Source organism: Mustela nigripes, chromosome 1 (assembly GCF_022355385.1).
Source record: "Mustela nigripes isolate SB6536 chromosome 1, MUSNIG.SB6536, whole genome shotgun sequence".
In the NCBI taxonomy this organism is placed as follows: Eukaryota; Metazoa; Chordata; class Mammalia; order Carnivora; family Mustelidae; genus Mustela; species Mustela nigripes.
In genome coordinates this window covers 234,706,747-234,731,049 of record NC_081557.1, presented here as the reverse complement: position 1 = coordinate 234,731,049, position 24,303 = coordinate 234,706,747, and the positions used below count along the sequence as shown (strand labels likewise).

The window sequence follows — 24,303 nt, the reverse complement described above, 5'->3', positions numbered from 1 at the left end:
AGTAAAATCAAACTTGGATTTTCTAAGAAGTCATTGAATCCTTGACACATTTGTACCTTGTCCTGCCTAACATTTATCCACTGTGTATGAATTGTCCTTTTACATGTCTGTCTGCTCAATATTGGAGACTTTGTCTGTGTTCACTAGATTTCAGGTCTTAGCCTAATGCCTGACATTAAGTGTTCAATAAATACTTTTTAATGAATAAACAAATGAAGGATTAACTACATATTATGTATAATATCTAACTGAATCTTACATCTATTTTGAGATCAATATATATCATTTAATTGAATCAAATCAACTTGCATCACTGAAAAATTAAATAACTCATTTGTAGTCAGAAAATATACCAGTGGCCTCAGACCCAAGAGTCAGATTTATTATTTATACCTATTTGCTGAGATTGCTTCCTGTATCATCCCATACTGGCATCTTTCCCCATTCTTTCAGAATGGGAATGAGATTTCTTGGCATTGACTTTGAAAGAGGTATAAAAGATCTATCTTTTTCTGGGTTCTTAAGTAACGCTACCTATTGCAGGGTCTGGGTCAAGTTCACCAGAAAGCATGTTGGGTAAATATCTTTATGGTGACAGAAAAGTAGAACTAGAAAAACCTATTAAGGCTTGGTAACTCACAGATACTACTTCTCTGTCTCCTTGAAATGTAGGACAGTGCACTGTTAAATTATGCCCATTGTTATGCCTCTGAAACACACTACCTTGAAACTTAGTGGCTTAAAACAAGGGCACCTTCCTCCTCCTTCTCCATCTTCTTCTCTGGTTGGTCAGAGATTCAGGATGGGCATAATGGGGATTTTTTTTTGGCTTGGAGCATTATCATCTGTCCCACAAGTCATCCTGGAAATGTCTATATTTTCTTTGAGACGCTCCAATTCTACTCCAACCCTACTATCATCTAGTTTTCACATCTTAAAAAAAAAAAAAAAAAAAAAAGTAAGCACTTTAATCATTATTTTTAGAGCAGGGAACTTCTTATTTCTACTCTTTTCTTGTAGAGGAAGGATGGTATTTGGTTTTGATGGGTGTGTGTGTGTTTTTTTACTATGTATTACTATTTTGCAAATAACATTTTCTTAATCTCTTTCTAGTTCTTATCATGAAAGGATCAACAGAAGTGAAGGCAAACGATGTTCGTTCACCTTGTCGACATTTTAACTTCTCTGTAGCTCCTACAGTCGATCCCTTGGATGAGTATAACATGACTTGTAATCTAAAGACCCGTGTGAGAAGGCCAGCAATCATTGAGCAAGATCCGCTCAGGGAAAAGTCTATGAACCATACTTGTAGGACTATGGAATTCCTGAATAATTGTACACGCATTTCTCTGCACCTAGAAATGGATGTCAAAAGTAAGTATTTAAGGAAGGTAGAGGGAAAAGAGAATTGGATACAAAGTTAAATAAAGGCTAACATGATAACATTTTTGAAAGTTAAATAGTTGACTAATTTTGTTCATGCAACAATAGGACTAGAAAGAAGCCTAGTGCTTTTATCTGTTTATTTTTTCTTCCAAAATTTGCTTTTTTTCCCTGAGGTCTAGCTGTACTCAGAAGCAGAGAAGGCATCTGTGGGTTGTGATTTGAGGGGCACTAGCAAGACCTCAGAGTAACTTTGGACATGCCTATTTACTGTGCTTGAAACATCACTACCACACCCGGGTATTAAAGGGTGAAATTTATTTTAAAATATGAATATCCACGTACATTGCGAGGATCTATTAAAATCATATTTTGAATTGACATATATCTTCTCCTAGAGTTGAGAACCAGGACTGAATGAAATGGGGTATTTGGTATAAAGCCATGGAGATAGGGTGCAGATGCGGCACTTTGGGTCTACCAGATAGCTCTGGGGAAAGGTAGGTCTCCAAAAGATGAAAATCACACCTATCTTACTTCTAGAGCTTAATAGCTTTCTCAGCACCATCTTCTGAATTACCACAATTGATCCTTTCTACTAAGCTGTGTGCCCCCACTTTACCTACAAAATCTATTTTGAAAGAGTATTTTATGATACACCCTATTGTATGCCAAGCAATGTGCTAGCATTAGGAGCACAAAAATAGATGAATGTAAAACAATGGAGCAAGTGTATCCAGTCTAACAGGTGCGATGGTAGAGTTAGTTGCTGGGCTTTTCGATCTTCCAGACATAGAGAAGCCTTTCCTCTTGCCTCAGAATGCCTTTTTAAAAAGCTTTAATTTTTTTAGAGGCAAATATTTAAAAAATATTATATTTTCAAGCAAACACAACTATAGAATAGGTATGCATTTTTACATTTACAAATAGAAGGCTTCAAAAGAATTTCTCTCATGAGTCAGCCTTCAGTGCCCCTTTATGGTCTCTGCAGTTAGGGGTTATTTCAGGGTGTGTGGATGTGAATCAGGCATGGGAGAGGATCCAAGAAGATCTGAACAGAGAGGTCAATTCCCTCAGGCTCAGGAGTGAGGTGGGAATGTAGGCTTTGGAAGGATGGCATAGAGAAGATGACAGTGATGAAGTCTGAAAGATAAAGTGGTCTGGGTTATAAATATTAAAATCGGGGTGCCTAGGTAGTTCAGTGGGTTAAAGCCTCTGCCTTCGGCTCAGGTCGTGATCTAGGGTCCTAGGATCAAGCCCCACATCGGGCTCTCTGCTTCCTCCTCTCTCCTTGCCTGCCTTTCTGCCTCTCTGCCTCTCTGCCTTCTGCCTCTCTGCCTCTCTCTGTCAAGTAAATAAATAAAATCTTTTAAAAATATATTAAAATCATATTTATTTCCAGATATCCACCTAATTGCTTTTTATGTTTTCTAAACCATAAAGGAAAAAGAAGCATTTCCATAATTATGATTTTCAGACAGTATTTTTGTGTTCATGAAAAAAAATCCATACATGCCAGTCAAAGTGAAATAGTAGTTATTAACAACTTCCTTAGGTCCATAATTCAGAAAGATAACAGTGGTACACAAATACATAGTCCTGTATTCTAGAAAATGTCTATCCATTTGCCATGTGTAGATTTAAAATTAGTTTATATTTTACTCTGCTGGGCAGAGTCTAATTTGATCTCCTTTAAAAGCCCTCTCTAGGGGCGCCTGGGTAGCTCAGTGGGTTAAAGCCTCTGCCTTTGGCTCAGGTCATGATCCCAGGGTCCTGGGATCGAGCCCCACATCGGGCTCTCTGCTCAGCAGGGAGCCTGGTTCCTCCTCTCTCTCTGTCTGCCTCTCTGCCTCCTTGTGATCTCTGTAAAATAAATAAATAAAATCTTAAAAAAAAAAAAAAAAAGCCCTCTCCACCTGGGTGTAAAAGTAAATTTAGTCCAATCTGGTAAATTTACTCTGAAACAATCATTTAAATTGTCTCTTCAGATTGTTCTTTCAGATTCCTGTCTGTTGTCCCTTCCTCCTCTCCAAGATGACTGCCAGGATGGGTTAGGGGGGGAGAGGTGGGCAGCCTGGGATGTGCATTTGCCCTCATCTGCATTTGCCCTGGTGCTTGGGTGGGTGTTCTGGCTGGCCTCACCCCAGCTGTGCACATTCTGCAATCGCTATACTGAGTTGGTGAATGCATGGGGGGCTCTTTTCATAGCTTGCTCAGTGCCCAATGACACCTTGGTCATTGGGACTATCGTGGTTCTTGCTGGCGCTCTAAGTCTTCCATTCCAGTTAACTGACTGCATACTTTTAATTTGCTCAGCAAAGAAAAGAAATTTGCAGCTGGATAGCATGAGATGATTTGCAGAAGGCTGAGTGCTGCCATCCCAGGCAAACTTTACCTTTTCTGCCTTCTGCCTCTTTTCTAAATAAACGTTGGATGGCTATACAATGTACGTCTGCACATGGGGGTGGGTCCTGTGAAAGGTGTGCTCAGATCTTGAACCTCACAAGGGCAATCATCCAAGGGTATAAACAAGTTACATATCCTCCTGACTTTGAGAAAGTGTTGTGTTTTGTGTGCAAGGAAGAGGGGACATAGGGTGCCTGGAGAAGACAGTAGATAGTTATGTCTTGGACATGATGAGGTCACCTTCTGTTATATCATTGATTCCTAGGTCTGCTGGCCACTGTATCTTTATGGGACCAACAGAGACAGTGCTAAAATATTGCTGGATGGGACCTCTCCTTCCGTGTGCCCACTGTCATTTGAATTAACTAGTTTTTACCTAGGGTAACTAACTGTATGTTTAATTAAGGTGTGCCCCTGATCTGATCCTTGCAGTGAGAGTCTGTGCAGAACTGGGTTCTGTTTATTCATGTGCCTTGGCCCCTTACATGCCTCAGTCCAGCCCTTCCTCTTTGTCTTTTTCTTTCCTCTCTGTCTTCCTTACACTTCCTTACACTCAATTTGAGAACATAATTTTTGACTGGGTGGCCCAGGGCCACAGTTATTAATTACAAATGGCCCTGATTCTGGGACTTGGCTTGTTGAAGTCTTGGCTTAGGGATAGCAACCACGAGGAAACTAACACCAGCATAACCTGGAAGTGAAATCAATCCTAGAATCTTGGAATCAAAGGGATCCCTGGAAGCTCCCTGGTCAAATTTCCTCATTTAACACACTCACTTAACATATCAGGGAGGAAGTCAGGAGGGTAAATGACCCTAAAATAGGGATGGTTATATATGCAGCTTTTTAAGTTAAGGCCAGAGAATATAGTAGAACACAACCACCTCACTCCATGGCTTCTCTCTGTTGCATCACTTTATTGTATTCTTACAATATTTTTTTCTTCACAGATTTCACTTGTTCCATGAAGATCACTTGGTATGTTTTAGTTGTAGTTGTTTTCATATTTTTTCTCATCCTCACTCTCCACAAAATACTTGAAAGCCAGAGAACAATGTGGAAATGGCAGAGTAAGTACTGAGGAATAAATCCATTGTTTGCGGCAATCCAGTTCAGGTCTTCTCTATAGAGGTACATTCTTTTAAAAGTTATATTTATTATTTATTGAGCACCTACTGTGTGTCAGTGGCAGTTCTGGGTAAGCTGGGGAATAGAGGCATGAGTAAGACACAGTGTTAGCATTCAAGGAGGTTCATGCATCTTTGTCTACTTAGATAAGAGAGTAGGAGGTGAGGCGGGGGCAGGAGCTGACGGGGGCTGGAGGTTGAGCAGAGGCTTAGTGGAAGGGAAGGCAGAAGAGGGGGGAAGAACAGGTGTTCAAGAATTTCAGAGTTGGAGATCTTGAGCAGAGTGGCTCTAAGTGATGCATAGGAGTAGGAGTCGATCTTTAATAGGTGTAAGGGTGTTAGTAGATTTCTGGCTGAGCAGAGCTATAATGTGTAATTGGAAATCAGGCAATGGGGATGATATTAAGAATATTTAACAAGTATGACACCGGCATCCACCTATCAGGATGGACATTGACTTATGGCTATAGTAGCATGTACCCATTAACATGCCAACCTTTCTTGTGTGTATCCCATGCATATACTGGCTGAATTTCAGGCCTGAGGTGGGGGGGGGAGGAGAGGGAGAGAGAATCTCAAGCAGGCTCCACGCCCAGCACAGAGCTCCACGCCCAGCACAGAGCTCCACGCCCAGCACAGAGCCCCACAGAGCCCCACAGAGCTCCATCTCATGACCCTGAGATCATAACCTGAGCCAAAATCAAGAGTCAGACATTTAAGCAACTAAACCACCCAAGTACCCCTGTTGCCGGTGTTTCTGAGAGCAGTTTCATATCAAGTCTTGCCATTGATACCTTCGTATATAAGGCTAATATATAATAACATCATCAATATCATATATTTGTAGAATAACCATTTGCAGAGCATTTTCACAAGTTTTTTTTTTCTTTTTTAACTAGATTATCCAAGTACTTAAACAGGGTGTGTATGATTATTTTTACTTATAGATAAAAAAAAAAAAACCCTGAGCCTTAGAGAGATTAAGTGGTTTTTCCAAATTTATATGGCTAACAAAAGGTCAGAGTCAGGGTGTCTGGGTGGCTCAGTGGGTTAAAGCCTCTGCCTTTGGCTCAGGTCATGATCCCAGGGTCCTGGGATGGAGCCCCACATTAGGCTCCCTGCGGGGAGCCTGCTTCCCGCCCCCCCCCCCACCTGCCTCTCTGCCTACTTGTGATCTCTCTCTGGCAAATAAATAAATAAATAAAATATTTAAAAAAAAAAAAAAGAAAGAAAAGGTCAGAGTCAAGACCAAGGTCTTTCTAATTTTAAAATTATATTATTTTTAAATAAACATGTTATTTGCAAGTACTGCACATTTTGAGTTTCTTGATCCATTTTTCTATATAATTGCATACTAAGAAATAGAGACAGAAGCCAGTTAGAGAAAGCATCTAGAAAGCAACAGTAGCAGAAAGCAGAACATTTTATGAACATCCAACCAAATGACAGGCTTGGTGGATTTTGAAGGCTTGCCTTCCAAATCCAAGTGTATAAAGTAATGAAACATGTCACACCATTTAGGACATTAAATATTATTAAATATTAAATATGCATTAAATATTCTGTACATCTCTATATAATAAGTAGTAAGTAATATAATATTCTATACATAAAAGCTGGTGCTTTTCACTAGAGATGACATGATGGCATTTAGGATAGTGGAGAAACCACTTGTTTTAGAAAGATTCTGTGTTTGCTCATGGAAAATAACTTAATGAGGAAAGCCTTTAAAGTCTTACTCCGGGAGCTGTCGTGAATGACCCATTTTCCTCGGTAATCCTTTGAATCAACAGGGGGAATACATATTAAGAATGTGCTTGTTTATCATTTAAATATTTAATTTCTTTTCTTGGAATAGGTCATAAATACAAACCTACTTCTGATCTCCTAAGAGGACAGGATTCCGAGAAACTGCGGACCTTGAACGTGCGGGTTATTTCAGGTGAGTTTTTGCGACGTGCCAACAGAGGACGGCTTTGGGTCTCCCAACCCTTCACCATCTCACTATAGAACCAAGATCGAATGATCTGAGCTCATTTAAATTAGCCTTGTTTCTGGGAGAAAGGAGTTGTGGGCAAATGAAATCTAGTTTAATATGTCTTATTATCAGGGGACAGTTATGATCAAAACCAGCTCCTTAAGTAATGGAAAGTTTGCCTAATTGGCAAGAAGAAATTCATGTGAGTAGGCAGAGGAGAGAAAGCAATAAGGAAGAAGCCTTAGATTTATTTTTAAATGAGACAAGATACCATTATTCCTCAGAACCGCATGAAGTAATTGCAGAGTGGGCATGGCTTTTGCTGGAACTTTCATTTAGCAGAGGGTGTCATTGTGTAAAGAGAACTTCTAATAGCCCCAATTAAAAAGTCCCCTGTCCTCTCCCAAGAAACAGAAATGGAAGGAGGGAACCCTAATTAGAGCAGCTAAGGGAGCTGTTAACACAGACACTGTGATTCGATCTCCTAATTGCAAAGCCTCCTTCTGAATTCGAGCTGCCAGATCATATTAAAAATGAAGAGAGGGAGACTGGGACACGGGCAAAGTGCTCTTCTTCATCAGGGACATGTCATCTCCTCGACTGCGTGCAAACTGCGGTATGAGGAGTGACATTTCTGCAGCATCTTACATCTAGCCGGTGAGCAGGCTCCTTCAGACTTGGGGAGAGGTCAGATAAGGAGGCCTCAGGACTGGGGTCTAAAAGGTTCTCAAAAATGCAAGGACAGTGTGGACCAAGCCCCAGGCGCCCACCACATGCAGGTCACCACACCATTTCACTGGGAACTCTGTTCCCCAGGCTTTTCTTATCTATTTAAATGAGCAGGGACACAGACTCCTAGCTTGAGGAAAAATTGGATTGAGTGCCCCTAAAAAACTCAATTTTTTTTTAAAAAAAGATTTTATTTATTTATTAGAGAGAGAGAGAGAGGGCATGAGAGGGGAGAAGGTCCGAGGGAGAAGCAGACTCCCCGCGGAGCCGGGAGCCTGATGTGGGACTCAATCCCAGAACTCCAGGATCAAGACCTGAGCCGAAGGCAGTGTCTTAACCAACTGAGCCACCCAGACATCCCAGGACTCAACTAAAAAAAAAATTCAGAATTTCTGTTCTCTGTGTTAGCAGTGTTCCCCTCTGGCTACTTTAATAAAGGTAGCTAAGGGAGTATATGATACCAGCTAAATGGGGGGGACATTGATGGAAGCTTTGTGCAGTCAGTGACGGTTTTGTTTGATTAATGACATTAAAATCAGAAGTTGTTTCCAAGGCCAAAATTCATCCTTGGAGGGAGGAATGGCATTTCCCCTCTTCTTCCCTCTTAGGCAGGACAAGGGCCTGACATTCACGCACCGGGAATGGTTTAACCTAGTTCTGCTGAGCTTTTTCCGTGGCCCTGGGACTCCTGGTCCTTGCTCTTTTCAAGTAATAATTTTGAGCACTGCAGCTTTGTCTGAGAAAAAGTCGATAGCCCCTCTGTCAATTCATAGACTCAGGGGGATCACAAATTTAAAGTACTTGCTAACCACAAGACTAACCTCCCGGGTTGTATTTCTGAGCCTCTGATTTTCATTCACCAGAGGAAACGGTCTCAGCCACCCGCTCCCTTTAATAGCTCTCGCTAAAAATCCTCTGGCTTTATTACCAGGCATATAATATTAATGTTTAGAGTGAGCCAAGGTGTGGTGACCCTTTTTTTAAAAATCAAGAGTCCTTTTAAGGCTTAGCATCTTTGGGGGTGGGGTGGGGTGGGAAGAAGCAGATTCTTTCTTGTTATTTATGATCCTTTAACCTAAATGCAATTCCCCCCACCCTCGTATTATAACTTGCTCTTTCTGAGAGAGAAATGGGAAGGAAATAATGTCTCCCTCGAGTGCCGTTTTTAAGGTCTCTCTTTGTCATGATGGATTCTAGGCAGCGGTGAGAATGTAGGGGGAAAAACGTGCCAGTGTTGTTCTCTGTAGAGCCAGGACACAAGTACAAAAAAACAGTTCAAGGGAGCAGTGACGACGGTCACGTCCGGCGGGGCAGCTCGCTGTTGTCTCAAGCTGTACGTTCCTGAAGGTCTTTCCGGTTGTTCATGTATGACAAAGGAAGTGTTGGTGGGGCACCTGGGTGGCTCAGTGGGTTAAAGCCTCTGCCTTTGGCTCAGGTCATGATCCCAGGGTCCTGGGATCGAGCCCTGAGTCAGGCTCTCTGCTTGGCAGGAGACTGCTTCCCCCGCCTCTCTGCCTACTTGTGATCTCTGTCTGTCAAATAAATAAAATCTTAAAAAAAAAAAAAAAGGAAGTGTTGGTACACACGTACACATGGAGGTAGATAGACTCACAACTTCAAAAGGACGACAGAGAAATAAAGCGAGCTTGGCAAGCCCCTGGCCCCACATCCTGGAGCACAGTAAACATGGGCAGAGGAAGGCATCTCTTGGCTGCAGAATGCCGTGTCGCAAAGCGTCAAATCCCCAAGCCGTAATAGGTCTCCAGTATTTCCTTCCTTGCTTTGAGAGGCGTGACGGCTTCTGTTGCCTGTCTTGGCGTGAATCAACTTTACGTTTTATTCCATTGATCGTTATCTTCACGCAGGTGATGACTCTCTCACTCAGCTTTGGGTCCTTGTCCCTGCCATTATACCTGGCTCATAGTTTGTGCACAATAAAAGCTTATTAAATCACACAAAGCCTAAGGGGAAATGAGGGTAGAGTCAAAAAGAGCAGATGAGCAAGAAAGTTACTTTGGGGTTTGGGAAAGAGCCAGAGAGTGATGAGCGGGACCGTAATCCGACGTCATTAAAGACTACACTACAACTCTAGAGAATTGCTAAGGACACCAAAGAATCGTGGAACATGTTGACCATCCTGAAGAAGAGATTTGGAGAACTATGCAAACGTCCATTTGTGTTTGACGTCCAACAGTGTTTAAAGGGTTGGTTCATATCAGGACACCAAAGTCAGGGGCAGGAGCAGTGGACCAGGACCCTGATCACTGGATGGAAACCACAGAAATCAACTTGGCTGGTTTGGCCAAAAGGAAGCCTATTGGAAAACCAGTAGGGAACTAGAAACACCAGGAATGTTAAGCATTCAGAGGTTGGAAAATGAACATGAAAATGAAAAATCTTGGGGCGCCTGGGTGGCTCAGTGGGTTAAGTCTCTGCCTTCAGCTCAAGTCATGATCCCAGGGTCCTGAGATCGAGCCCCGCATCGGGCTCTCTGCTCAGCGGGGAGCCTGCTCCCCCCACCACCCCCTGCACCTGCCTCTCTGCCTACTTGTGATCTTTCTCTGTCAAATAAATAAATAAAATCTTAAAAAAACGATTATAAAAAAAAAAGAAAATGAAAAATCTTGAAAACTTGAAATTCTTCAACCTTCAACGACTCAACCAAAATCAGTTGAACTCCAACTCAGGGCCGGGCATCATGCTAAGCATTGATGTTGAGACAGTGGCCCGGCCCAGCACAGTCTCTGCTTTCATGGAACTGGTGTCCTAGTTAAGGAGATTCTACTCCACCCCATTGCCTTTGGAGAACAAAAACCTAATTAAATTATATGCATTCATTAAGCAACTTTCACGGACATTTTATTTCTTTTCACAATCTCGCTTTTTTTCTGATGCTAAGAGACTTTCAGTGACTGCCCCACAGCCAGTTCCTGACAGAGTGGGGGTTCAAACTTAGTTCTGTCCAGCGGGCTTTCTGGCACACGGCTTACGGGCTGTGGTGAACCGGGGAGTTTACTCATGGTGGTTCAAGCCACAGATCAAAACTCACCTTGTTCTTTTACAGTTAACACTGAAACTGAGATGAAACATTTTCTCAATGCTCTGGAAGGTTGTAGGAGCTGCTGTGTGACAGTGTGAGTCAGTCACCCTCAGAGTAACATTTAGCAGTAGTGAAATGGTTTTTTTGTAGTTAATGTGGGTGGGTTCTTAGGGACCGTGAAGCAAGAGAAATGGATTTTTATTGTGAAAAAGAATTACTAAATGCCAAAAGGAAGTAGATGACCCAGTAATTTGTCTTACCCAAAATATAACTAATGGCAAAGTAAAAATTGTAATTTGCAACATGTTTATGGCCAGCATAATAAAGACTGAGCTGGTTTCGATTTCCAACAGAAGCGAAGATAAATTACTCGTGCCAGATGTCCCATAAGCAAGCAAAGTAACATGGAAATTTAATTTTTACTTGCTTAACTATAATATTTATGACTCTTAGAGTACGGATTTGGGTTCATAAAACAGTAAAGGTTGGCGCCATCTGCTTGATTACAGAACAGAATGCAGAGGGTGACGCTCGGTGCAGGAAGAATTTCTTAAGTTGGAAGCATCTATAGGCAGAATAGGACGATTTATTCTAACTCATCCATTGAATGTCTTTATGAGCTAACTTTTTGTGCTTGGTCAGGAAAACTTGATGATAAAACACGTACAGATGGACATCTTCTCCCTGCCTGGACCAGCCTGCCTGCCTTGCCCCTCCCAGCAGACCTCCCCTCCTCCCACACTGCCTTTGTTTAGTTCACCCCGAGCCTCACTTCTGATCTTAGCTCCACTGACCCTTCCTCAGGGAAATCCTATTGGACTTCCTAGACTAGGTCAAGTTCCCTTCTCACACATCCTCGTAAGACCACACACTTCTCTCTGTGCCGGTTGTCACTACTGTTTTATTATATATGTGTGTTATTATTTTATTTATTTATTTGTTTGTTTGTTTATTTATTTATATTTAATTTTTTTCTTCAGTGCTCCGAAATCCATTGTTTATGCACCACAATGTGGGTTATTATTTGGTTGACGTGGCTCCCATGAGCCACTTAGCTCCTTGAGATCAGGGCCTCTACCTGGTAATATTGATCACTGCCTCTCCAGCGCATAGCCTAGTGCCTTTGAGGGCACAGAACAGGTATCTAATAAATATTTGTGAAGTGAATACAACTTGACATTGACTCTGTGGAAAGAATGGCCGCTGCTGTCTTACAAAGACCCTTCAAAACCCTTTTACCCTCTAAATTATAACTTTTAAACCCTTCATCAGCTTCATTCCTTGGAGTGCTAAGGATCCCCGCAGTGTGAATGTGCTGGGAGCTGCAACAATGGCTCGGAATATTGGCAGCTGTCGGTTCTCCTTAGCTGTTAATTCTAGGTAATTTTGCAGTCATGTGCTTTCCCATCCTCATTTGATTTTCACACTGGCCAGATTGGGAACAGCTGAGTGTTTTAGGATCACTGTTAACAATAACGGATGGCGCTCCCAACGTAGTAGAAAGTTGGCTCCTTGAATAATGGCAATCTATTTTAAGCTACCATAATTGGTTCTATTAGCCCCGAAAAGCAACTAGCTATCTTGGGCTTGCACAAAAGGGCCCAGGTTTTTGTGCCATGCAAAGGTCGGAAGGATGCCTAGCAGTGTGGAAGTTCTGCATTCCTAGGGCAATAAGAAGAAAGAAGACTGGAGGGTTTTGGCGAGCCAAATTAGAGAACTGAGTAAGAATCACCAAACCATCTGAAAACGTCTTTATCCATCTTGACTGCAGTAATCTTTGAAGATTAACACGAATCCCTCCATTTCTGGAGTAGCTCTTGTAAGGAAAGCAAGTACTTTGTGGGTAACAGTGTAGGCATTATCGCCATTGTCCCCGCGGAGTTGTGGCTCAACCTCCCCAAGTACAGGGACAGGAAGGAAGGGCCAAGGTCCCCGTTTCCGAGGCCAGCCAGCCATAGCTCAGCCCTGCTGAGTGCATACTTGAGTCCTCCCCAGTTTCAAGCAGACTCCTCAAGCAGGATTAAAAAGGTGCTTGGAAAAATGCTCTGTTTTGCACTTGGTAGGGCTTTCTATTTTTCAAAGTACATCAAAATACCCCTTAATTACCTCGGTTACCCTTATCTTTAGTTTCTTCTTGTAGCTTCGAGGCAGCCCCAGAGCTTGCTGAAGAGCTTTGCTGAGGTCACGAGGAAGTTTAGGCGTCACTGCTGAAACTTTAAAGACCTAAAAGATCTTTTTTGTTTTTTGTTTTTAAAGACTTTATTTATTTGACAGAGAGAGATTACAAGTAGGCAGAGAGGCAGGCAGAGAGAGAGAGGAGGAAGCAGGATCCCTGCTGAGCAGAGAGCCCGATGCGGGACTCGATCCCAGGACCCCGAGATCACGACCTGAGCCGAAGGCAGCGGCTTAACCTACTGAGCCACCCAAGCGCCCCAAGACCTAAAAGATCTTTAAAGAGAGGCCAGGACCCTGCTAGGGGTGGTGGCCTGGCCGCACCACCCACAAGGCAAAACCGGGGCGACCCATTGGTGACTAGACCCAACTCACGGCCTTCCTTCAGTTCTGAGGGCTCAGGCTCCAACAATGGTGGCCCACCAAAAAAAGATCCATTGTGTGATCCAGCTCACAAGACAGGTTTATAAGAGCGGAAGGCAATACAGTTGAGAGAAAATATGGACCAAAACACTTCTGATAGCTAACACATGTGCCCTCTCTGCTTCGACAAAACCCTGTGGGAAGTCAAATCACTGCCAAGGCCTGTTGGGGAGGTCTTAAAGGCAGAGCCCTTTGCCAACACAGCTTGGAAGGCCTTCTTCCCCATTTTAGGGGTAGCCTGATTAGCTCATTTCACACAGCACTTTCCACACTTAAAAGGCTTTGACCTGGGAATGATGTCTGAAGATAACTTTGCACGTTTCTTTTGTGATTATGAGTTGGTTTTATAGACCAACCCTCTGAGGCAATCTTCTTTGTCTTATCCCCAAATTCCTAGGTGGCACCCCAGAGTTGACTTTGTACTGCTTATACCCACACACTTTTGTTGAGAAAAATGAGGCTGAAGAAATTAGATGACGTTCTTTCAGTCATTCGACACGTATTTTTACTTATTATGTGTCACGCTCTGAGGTTGGTTCTGGGGAATATAGTGGCATGAAATACAGTCTTTGTACACAGGGAGGCGGACAAAGAAGCAATTACAGCAAAATTGGGTAAATTCACCATTGGAGGAAGAGAGGTCACAGAGGATTACATGTAGTATGGATATCTAGCCCTGTTTACCACTCCCTCTTCTGTTTTTCTTTCTAGCAGATTTGACTTTCCAATTCCATTACCAAGTAGAGCTGAGCAAGTAGTTTGGGAAATACAAATATAAAAAATTGATGGGGCAAATTCTCCAAGCAACCAAGAGATCCTGGCCAGGATGAGGAGGTTTTAGATGTATCTTCCCTGTGGGAGATGCCTCTTGTCTTTGACATGAAAATCATTGGGAACAAAGGGAAGAAAACACCTTCAAGTTTCCGTGACTCCGTGGGAATCAAGAATTACTTTGGAAGGATGAATTGAGGTTAGCTGCCAAATGTCATAGATATAAGACACTTTTGAACAGTGATAGAGATACAAAAAGAAGAAGAAGAAGAAGAAAGAAGAAGAGGAAGAAGAAAAAGAAGAAGAAAAAGTAATACCAGAGGGCAATCTGGACCATGTCATGGGCATTGTGATGGGAGTTTATTCAAGGACATAAGTCATGGGGTTTTATTTTTAATCAAAGTTTCTACTGCTGGAAATTTATTTTGTTCACCAGATTCAGCCAGGTCAAAACTCATCCTGAGGTTCTTTTTAATTTTTTAGTCTCTTCTGAGGTTCCTGAAAGAAAGTCAAAGAAATGTTTCTTTCCGACCTTTGACAAATTCATGAATAGACTTCTGTGAAGATTTAAAACATTCCTGACTGCTTCTGCTACCGTAGCTAATGCTGGTGAATTAATATTATTTGAAACAAATTCTATGTCCCAGTGTAGAACTAGAAAAATATCCCACCCATCTAAGCTATTCTGAAAAAGGCATTAAAATGACATATATCCCACCTTTTTGCCTTTTTATCAAATTTTCAGAAGTTTTCCTATTAGCATATAAGTTACAAGTCCTTGGATACTAGGAGAAGCAGAATATAATGTACCGCTAGAGAGTTATTTTGGACTAGCTATCATTTTGACAGATAGCAGCTTTCTGTAGTAAATTATGGTTATACCATATTATACAACGTCAGCAAACCAAATGAATTAGCAAATGATGAACAGTTTAGCTTTCCGACCAGAAGAGCACTGCTAATTTTCTTTGGTAATTATTTAATTTCGTGAATAGGTTCTTTTGATATTTTAGCTTTAAAAAGCACTGTCTCCAGATCTCAAATTCTGGACATGATAAGACACGTTGTCAAAAATTGTCTAAGCAATTATCTGCATGGCTAGTTCATTCTGAATGTGCATGAGAATGGACTGGGATGTCTATAGAATTTTAGGTTCCTGGACCATTTTCAAGGGAGATTATAATTCAGTAGATTTGGGACAGGGTCCTAGAACCTACATTTTAAATTTAGCTTCTTATGTTGTGCAGTCCAAGGGGCCCATTGATGGCTTTAATTGTTTTCTATTATTGTGTGACAAAGTACCACAAATTTCAGGGCTTAAAATAACACACCTTTGTTATTTCAGTTTCTGTGAGTCAGAAAACTGGGCACAGCTTTGCCGCATCTCAGGGTCTCACACGACTAAAGTCAAGATGCGAGCTGGCCTGTGTTCTCATTTGGAGGCTACTCCTAAGCTCCTCTAAGTTGTTGGCAGAATTAATTGCCTTGAGCTTGTACCCTAAGGGCCCTGGCTTGCCCTCTGTCCACCAGAAATTGCCACGGGCCCCAGGGGCCACCTGTGGACTCCGGCTACCTGGCTTTTCCAGATACCGTTTGTAGTGTGGCAGTTTGGTTCTTTGAAGCCCCATAGGAGATCTCTCTAACATCTGGGAGGGCCCAGTCTTCTTTGTAAAGGCTTTTATCTCATTAGGTCCGGCACACCCTGAATGGTCTCTCTTTTCCATGACTCAACATCAACTGATTTGGAATGTTAAATACACCTGCAAAAATCTCATCTTTGCCTTATAATGTAACCCAGTCACAGGAAGGAAATCCCATTCATGGTCCTGCCCATGCTCAAGGGTTGGGGACTACAGGGGACATTCCACCAGGGTGTGGGAAGCTTGGGGGGAATGGGGAGCTATCTTAGAGTTCTGCCTACTACACCCACCCTCCGAGAAGCACAGATTTAGAAGAATAAAAAATCCCAGGTTCCTAGGAACTTCCAGCGTGAGACAAATAGGGATGACAGACCAAGCCTCATAGATGTGATTTGTACTTACTGACAATAAGGTAAAAACAAAAAATGTTGAGGGGATCCAGCGCAATGGGTCTGTGAGGAGGAAAGCAAGGAGACAAGAGCTTTTGTCTAGGTAGAGACTGGTCTCATTTCTTCATCATTGCCTAGCCAGTCAGGAAAGCTTAGAAGGCTAAATCCTCTGTAAGAAGAAATTCTAGCTTTGGTGATTATTTTAGCATTTCTGTAGGAATGGAAGGGTCCTCAGTGTCTGTGGAAATAGTTCCCAAAAGTCAGCTATTTCTGCCCACTAAAGAGTAGTTGCTACTTTTTAATATCTCGAATTAAGATCAATAATTTTCTGGAAAATTTTCCAAAACCTGATACCAGAAGAAATAGAAAATATAAACAAAACAATGATTGTAGAAGAAATAGAAAGTCTGTCAGTTATCCCTCAAAATGTATCAGAAAGAACATTTCATAGGAACATTTTTACCAATCTCCAAAAAAACTGCTATGTCATTGACCATAGAAAAGAAGAAAAAAAGGACGTTTTCTAATTCTATTGTGAAAGAAACGTTAATAACATTTAAAACTAAGAAAGATTGTGTCTAAAGTGAAATCACTGAGCGATCTTATTTATATGTATGCAAAAATTGTGAACAAATATTAGCAAAAAAAAATCCAGGAGTAGCAGAGTTTAAAAAATGTATGTAAATATACAGACACATACAACTCCTACTATGATCAAGAGAAGATTATTCCAAGAATATAAGAATAGTTCCAAGAATATAGGAACACCATATTTATTAATGTCACTCATATTAATAGATCAAAGGGAAAATTTCTTTGGTTATCTCTACACATCCTAAAAATGCATTTGACAAACTATAAGGCCCATCCTTCCTAAAACCCCCAATAAAAATCAGATAACTACGTACTGCCTTCACATGATAAAATACATCGGTCTCAGACAAAGACCCAGAATCATATTTACCAGGGAAATGCTAAAAGCATGTCTGTAAAGCCAGGAACTTTCAAGGATGTCTACATCTGCCACTTTATCTACCATTGTCCTAGCAGTACTGGTCATCACAATTAGGTAAGAGTCTTACAGGGATGCCTGGTTAACACATTGGAAAGGCCAAATGATCACTTTTTGTGCACCTGGAAAATTTAAGAAAATCCTCTAAAAAAATTCTTTAAAAATAAAATTCAGTAAGGGACAAGGTATGAGATTAAGACAAAAAAAATCAATAGCATTCATACCTTTAAATAACAACCAGTTAGAAGATATGGCTGCATTCAAAACAATCATAGCAAGATAAAATAACTCAGAATAGAATTAATATAAAGAACTACACAAGCTCTTTCTAAAGGAAGCTTCAGAAAAATGCTCCCAAGAGACATAAAAATGACTTGAACAACAGCAAAATGGTATATCAGGCTCTGGAATGGAAAGATGAATATAAAAAGTTACCGGTTGTTCCTAAATCATAAAAGAAAGTCATTTTCATATCCCGATGAAAAATAAGTTGTCAGTAATAGCCAGAAAACAAACTGACATAGAAAAATAAAGAGAAGTATCTGTTCCCCCATGGTATAGGTACTTAAGTAAATAAAAATATCTAATGAAAGGTGCCTTGGTGGTGCTATCAGTGAAGTGTCCAACTCTGGATTTTGGCTCGGGTCATGATCTTAAGGGGACCTTGAGGGACCTTGTGGGACTGAGCCCTGGACCGAGCCCTATGTCTAGCTCCCCTGCTCAGTGTGGAGTCTCCTTCTAATGAATCACTGAACACTACATATAAAACTAATGATGGGCTATACAGTGGTTAACTGAACATTAAAAAAAAAAAAAAAAGATTCTCTCTCCCTCTGTCCCTCCTGCTTTTGTTCCCAAATAAATAAATAAATCTTTAAAAAATATATATCTAGGGGCACCTGGGTGGCTCAGTGGATTAAGCCTCTGCCTTCGGCTCAGGTCATGATCTCAAGGTCCTGGAATTAAGTCCCGCTTCGGGCTCTCTGCTCGGTGGAGAGCCTGCTCCCCCACCACCCCGACTCTGCCTGCCTCTCTGCCTACTTGTGATCTCTATCTCTGTCAAATAAATAAATAAAATCTTTAAAAATATATAATAAATAAAAATATATATCTAATAAAAAATTAGGAAGTTTAGGACTTGTGTAAATGACGAGTGTGTCATGTCTAATCAGCAGGAAAGAGGATTACTGAATGAATGGTATTGGGACAAATGAGTAACCATGTAGGAAAGAAGATTTCCTTAATCCAGAGTTCCCACTAATACTAGGGTAAATTTCAGATGGATCTGTAATTTTAACATAAACATGAGACCATAAAAGTAATAGAAGAAACAATGGTAGAATTAATTCATAACTATAGGGCTTTCTATCCATGACACAAAACTCAATCAAAAGGCTGATAAATTTGACTATGTGAAAAAGAATGTACACAGTAAAAACCATTAGGGAAACATTGTTTACAATTCATCACATATGATAAGCAGCCTTTCCTAGTAAATAAAGAAGTTCTAATAATTGATGGAGAGAAGACCATAACCCAGTAGACAAACAGATAAAGGATATAAATGGACTGTTCATACAAATGGAAATACAAATGGCTCTTTGACGTTAGAAAGCTTGCTCAGTCTCATTCATGATAAATTCTCTCAAAAGAGGGAATTTTTCTTTTGATGTCCACTATGTGCCAATAGTATTGGCCTTCTGGGTATAGGAGACACAGCAATGAGACAAACAGAGACCTCTGTTCTCACTGAGCTCACATGCAGGTGGAAATGCAAAGCAAAGCTGCACTGAAATGCTGTTTTTATCTACCAGACTGGTAAAAATCCAGAAGTTTGACACCACACTCCGTAGCAGGGGACGATAGCCCTCCACACTCTTGCACTTTGCTAAGGTAAACTGGGAGGCTGAAGTGGTACAATTTCTATGATATGTAATTTAGCAATAACTATCAAAGTTACACATGCATAAGCCCTGTGAGGCAGCGGTCCTATTTCTAGGAATTTCTCCTATGGATTACTTACATAGGAGAGAAATGACATGCGTGCGATGTTTATTGCTAATGTGTTTGCAATATGGGATTAGACACAATCAAATAGGAGGGTGTTTGAAGACAGGATGATACACCCATACTAAGAACACCAGGAAATTGTAAAAAAGAAGGAGGGAGCATTTATGGGGAAAGTTCTCCTAGATCATTAAATATACATACATATGTATAGTATGGTACCAATTGTGTAAAGAAAAACAAAAATAGCATATGTACATATAAGTATATAAATCTATCATTTATCTATTTGTCTCTATCTATCTATCATCTATATATCTATCCACAAAAATCTAAAAACCTTGGTTGCCTGTAGCAAAAGAAGGAGAGAAGGGAAAGAATTATGTTTTCATCTACCAGACTGGTAAAAATGTGTGTAGAAAGCAGATGTCTGTAGGAAATGGGGTAAGAGGGAGACATTTTGCTGAATATCCCTTCATAGTTTATAAAATTTTAATCTTGTGAATGTATCCCTTATTCAGAAAATGAAGTCCAAAAAATAAATCTTTCTTATTAATTTTTTTTCTAATTTAAAGAATATAACTCCGAGAGATGGTTTGACAGTATTTCTACCTTGGTAATCTATACCAGTGTTCAGTCACCTTCATGAATAAAAAGAATGATATTCTTTTTTTTATGCTTGTAGAAATTTTAAAAAATTAAAAAAAATTCTTTGATAAGCATCGTATTCTTAATTACACTTAAATCTTCCCTTTTGATTTGTCTGCGTAAGAAGCAGCTGCTCAAACTTCTCTTAAAATTATAGGTCACCCCATTTCCATTCAAGTCCAGGGCTTTGTATAAAAAGTAGAGACATCTGCGAAGCCAAAACCACATGTATTATGTAAAACTCAAGTTTCAATATAAAAACTAGAAAAGCAAGGCTCCAGATCCCAGTGGAATGAAAAAGATACCATATGCCATGGGCCTGAAGTTTTATCTCCTACCTTGAAGTCAGCTGCAGATAATATTAGAAGGATTTGATGTCGTATAGTTCTAGAAAAGTAGGAAAGATTAGAATTCATCTGATTTGGGACTTGACTTCTTGGTAAAATTGTCCCTGAAATCAACGATGGTATTAATAAAAGTTCTTAGGGACCTATTTTAACAAAATGCAAAGAAGGAAATGTTTGCAGTCCGTTTTCCCTACAAAAGTTCTTTTCTTTCTGCTTGACATTGTATGTAAAAAATGTTTTTCTCTACTTTGCTCCTCCTTTAACCATGCCTTGGGTCTCGGTCTCATGCTTGGGAAGTGGGGAGGAGAGGAGAAATGAAAGCAACAGAGTCAAGAGAAATGGGTTAATTGTGTCCCAGGTGTTAAGCAGGAATGATGAAAATTGCAAATATCCTTGCTAGATGGAGGGCATGGTTCTCTTAGTACACTGGAAAATGTTTTATCTGTTTTTGCATTGCTATCCACTAAACAGCTCTCCTTCTTAACAAACAGAGACCAAGCAGAGGCTGCCCTTGACTCAGGTCAAGAAAGGACTTCCTCCAATACCGGAACTAGAAGTTTCTTCCACGGTGCAGCCGCAAGATCGGTATACACGGTGAGTGATGATTCAGCTTTACTGATGATTGGCCTTTGTTCATTATAAATGTGAAAGGTTCAGGGAGGTACAGTTCATCCCAACCTTCATTTCTATCTGGGTGCCGGAGACAAAAAGTGATGAGCTGCAAAAGCAGTTTGTATGAATTAGATGACATGAAATAAACTCATGATTTCTTCCAAGGTCTAGGAAGGATCAATAAACAAAGCTCTTGGTCTGTTAAACAGCAGGTGCCCCTGAGATGTCAGCTCATCCCTTGGCTGCTTCCTGGGCTTGGGCTGTACATAATGCCAGCAGGCCAATCATTGTTTCACTCTGAACAGGAGAGAAGAGAGAATGTAAATTTATAAGCACAACCACTGAATCTCAAGTACTGAAATTAAGAACTTCCCTGAATGTAACATCTGATGATTTAATTAATGTGTATGGATTTTCATGTGGTCAGAAGTGTCTTAGAAATATTTTTTATTCATTCAACACATATTTATTAAGTAGCTATTACGTTAAGGCACTATGGATAGCTATGGTAGGGGGCATCGGAATTATAACAGGGAAGAGGGAAGACTCTAGCATTGATCAGTATCCTTTTATTGTGCTTTGTGGCAATAGGCTAGATCATTTACTCATCTTTATTTTTTTCAGTTTCAGGTGTAGAATTTAGTGATTCAAAACTTAAGTAAAATACCTGGGACTCCTCACAACAAGTGCCCTCCTTAATCCCCATTACCAATTTCCCCCAACTCCCCATCCACCTCCCCTCTCATAACCATGCTTGTTCTCTGTAGTTAAGAGTCTGTTTCTTGTTTTTTCTCCCCCTCCCCCATTTGCTCGTTCTGTTTCTTAAGTTCACATATGAGTGAAATCATATGCTATTTGTCTTTCTCTGCTTAATGTAATACTTTCTAGCTCCATGAGCTTTCTTGTGAATGGCAAGATTTCATTCCTTTTTATGGCTGAGTAATATTCCAGTGTGAATGTGTGTGTGTGTGTGTGTGTGTGTGTGTGTACACCACTATTTACTCTTCATGATACCCGGGTAGTTATCAGTCAAGAATCTAGCAGGAGGGCGCCTGGGTGGCTCAGTTGGTTAAGCAACTGCTTTCGGCTCAGGTCACGGTCCTGGAGTCCCAGGATCAAGTCCCGCATCGGGCTCCCAGCTCCATGGGGAGTCTGCTTCTCCCTCTGACCTTCTCGCCTCTCATGCTCTCTCTCACTGTCTCTCTCTCAAATAAATAAATAAAATCTATAAAAAAAAAAAGAATCTAGCAGGAAACTAATAGTATACTCAAAGGGAATCATTTGAGGTGAGTTTTTAAAAAGGTCTATTAAGTGGAAAAATCCAAAAGGAGTGCCCTAAAATTAGTAATAGGGGGGCTCTGCTATTCTCCCTAAGACTACAGGGTCAAGGAACCCAGAGAGACAAAGAAAGAGGCAGGCACACACACACACACACACACACACACACATACACACTATCAGGAATAGGAGGCTACCTGATAGGGACTATGACTTTTAGTCAAGTGACACAACAGCCTGTGAGTGCCCCGAAGAGAGTACTTCACTTTCGCTGTCCCTATCTCCGATGTGCTAGTACTCACCATAGGTCAAACCTAAGCGGAGCTGGGGTACACTGGAGCTGGACTTAGTGTTTGGGTCTTAGTGGAATCAGAGTCCTCTATTGGCTCAGAAATTGCTAGGTAGACGAATGTAATCATAGAATTGTTTTAATGAAGTATTATGCTTGATAACCTCTCAATCTGATCCTCATTCTGGGGTGCTTGACCATGCATATGAAGCAATCCCCTTTGTTCATTCACATGATCTTTTTGAGCACCTACTGTATGTCCAGAAGTCTGCTGCTCATTGACAAAAATAACATGCAGACAGTGGGGAAATCAGATTGAGGAATCCTAATTTCAATAGAGTTCCAATAACATGATAGACGTGTGCACAGAGGACTCAGGGAGCATAATGGAGAGACCCCTTCATTCAGAGGAAAGGCTGTCTAGCATTTAGTAGGTGTTCAGTAAGTACATGTGGAATGAAGGAAATTTTCATGAACACCTACATTTTCATTTTATAGAAGAGGAAATTAACCCAAACATACTGTAGTGACAAGCTCAAGAAGATTCTAGGTCTCCTGAGCCCTAGGCTGAGAAGTTTGTTACCACTAACCAGAGTGTTTCTAGGTTTATAATGGAGGCTCCATTGCCTAGCACAGGACTGGAAAGAGCTCTTAATCAGTGATACTGGGGAGTCCCTGGGTGGCTCAGTTGGTTAAGCATCTGCCTTTGGCTCAGGTCATGATTCCAGGGCCCTGGGATCCAGCCTGCATTGGGCTGCCTGGTGAGTGGGGGACCCAACTTCTCCCTCTGCCCACCCCCCACACACGTGTGCTCTCTCTGCCTCTCTCTCAAATAAATACAATCTTAAAAAAAGGGATATTGGGAAGTTTTTTGGTGATTCTTACAAGACACAATTTTGATAAATGATTTTAAAATTATTCTCCACTAATTCTTTTCAGGTAACACTTAACATTTTTGGGGTAATAATATTTGTCTTTTTTTTCCTTCTATCTTCAGAATATCCTTCTGAATTTTTCCGGACCACTTGGACTGAACCCTTTTGAAGAATACTCATAATTTCATTTTGGGAATAAGTGAACTAGTAAATATATGGGTCCAGCTGAGGATTCACAGTAGGAAACAGTAGCAATGCTGACTGGTTGATGGAAATTGGCTTGAGAGCAGTCATTTGACCCAAGAGATCAAAGAAGCAAGAATTTTTCCAGGAAGCCATCATGAGTCATGGAAAACAAGCCGATAAAACCCATGGAAACAGCACGGGCATGCTCACTGTCCTTGCTTATCTGTTAATTATACAGCTGACAGTGACCCCCAAATTTTGATTTTGAAAGGAACCAAACCCAGGATCAAGGATGAAAATCTTTTCTCTCATTTGTCCACATTGCACATTCTGCCTTGGTGGGTTTTCGTATACAGATGGATTGTTTCTTTTTGGCAAATTACTTAAGAGGGCCTGGGTTGTTCATTGATACATTTGTTCGGATTTATAAATTCTGCTTCCTTTTGGCACTGAGGATGTTTTTAAAAACTTCAAAGATACCAAAATAAAATGAATTTAAATGAAATACTAAGTGAAGCTTGGCTATTTAAATCTAATAGCAAAATGTTTCTTCTGATTCTTCTTGGTGTTCATATTTTCCGTAGCTATCACTGATGTCAAGAAAAATTATAGCTATTAATTACAGTAAAACACATATAGACAAGAAGGCATCTCTTGACATTGAAAAACATAAAAATATCTTCCCAGAGTTTCGGTGGAATTTAATCTCCTGGCATCATTATAGAATTCCAATTGCTTGTCTGAGCAGATTTCTGCAGGGTCAGAGTTACTATGAAGCAACCTAACAGGAATGAATGATTCAGCACACGGAGGTTTTCCCTGCGACTTTTTCTTTTCTTTCTTCCCTCCCCGCTTCTCCATCCCTCCCTTCCTTTGTTTCTTCCTTCCTTCTTCTTGTCTTTCTTTCTGTTAGATCACAAAGTGAGATCTTAATCATAATATTCAGGGATTGAAGATTTGGCAAATGGACTTCTGGTAGTCTCATTTTTTA

General features: G+C 40.7%; 1 protein-coding gene across 4 annotated transcripts in view; it reads left to right on the top strand.

Annotated features, from left to right (window-relative positions):
- Positions 1-23,817, top strand: part of TMEM156 (transmembrane protein 156) — a 52,157-nt gene extending 28,340 nt beyond the window's left edge. For 2 of the 4 annotated variants that reach the window (XM_059382551.1, XM_059382572.1), the window contains 5 exons: positions 1,114-1,374; positions 4,740-4,859; positions 6,775-6,858; positions 20,564-20,666; positions 23,249-23,817. In XM_059382551.1, the coding sequence (XP_059238534.1) occupies positions 1,114-1,374; positions 4,740-4,859; positions 6,775-6,858; positions 20,564-20,666; positions 23,249-23,261 (581 nt within the window). In that variant the 3' untranslated portion in view covers positions 23,262-23,817. Of the gene's footprint in view, positions 1-1,113; positions 1,375-4,739; positions 4,860-6,774; positions 6,859-13,972; positions 14,781-20,563; positions 20,667-23,248 lie in introns of those variants that run through there. The other 2 variants (XR_009400790.1, XM_059382559.1) reach the window with 2 other exon arrangements.
- The last annotated feature ends 486 nt before the right edge of the window (positions 23,818-24,303 follow it).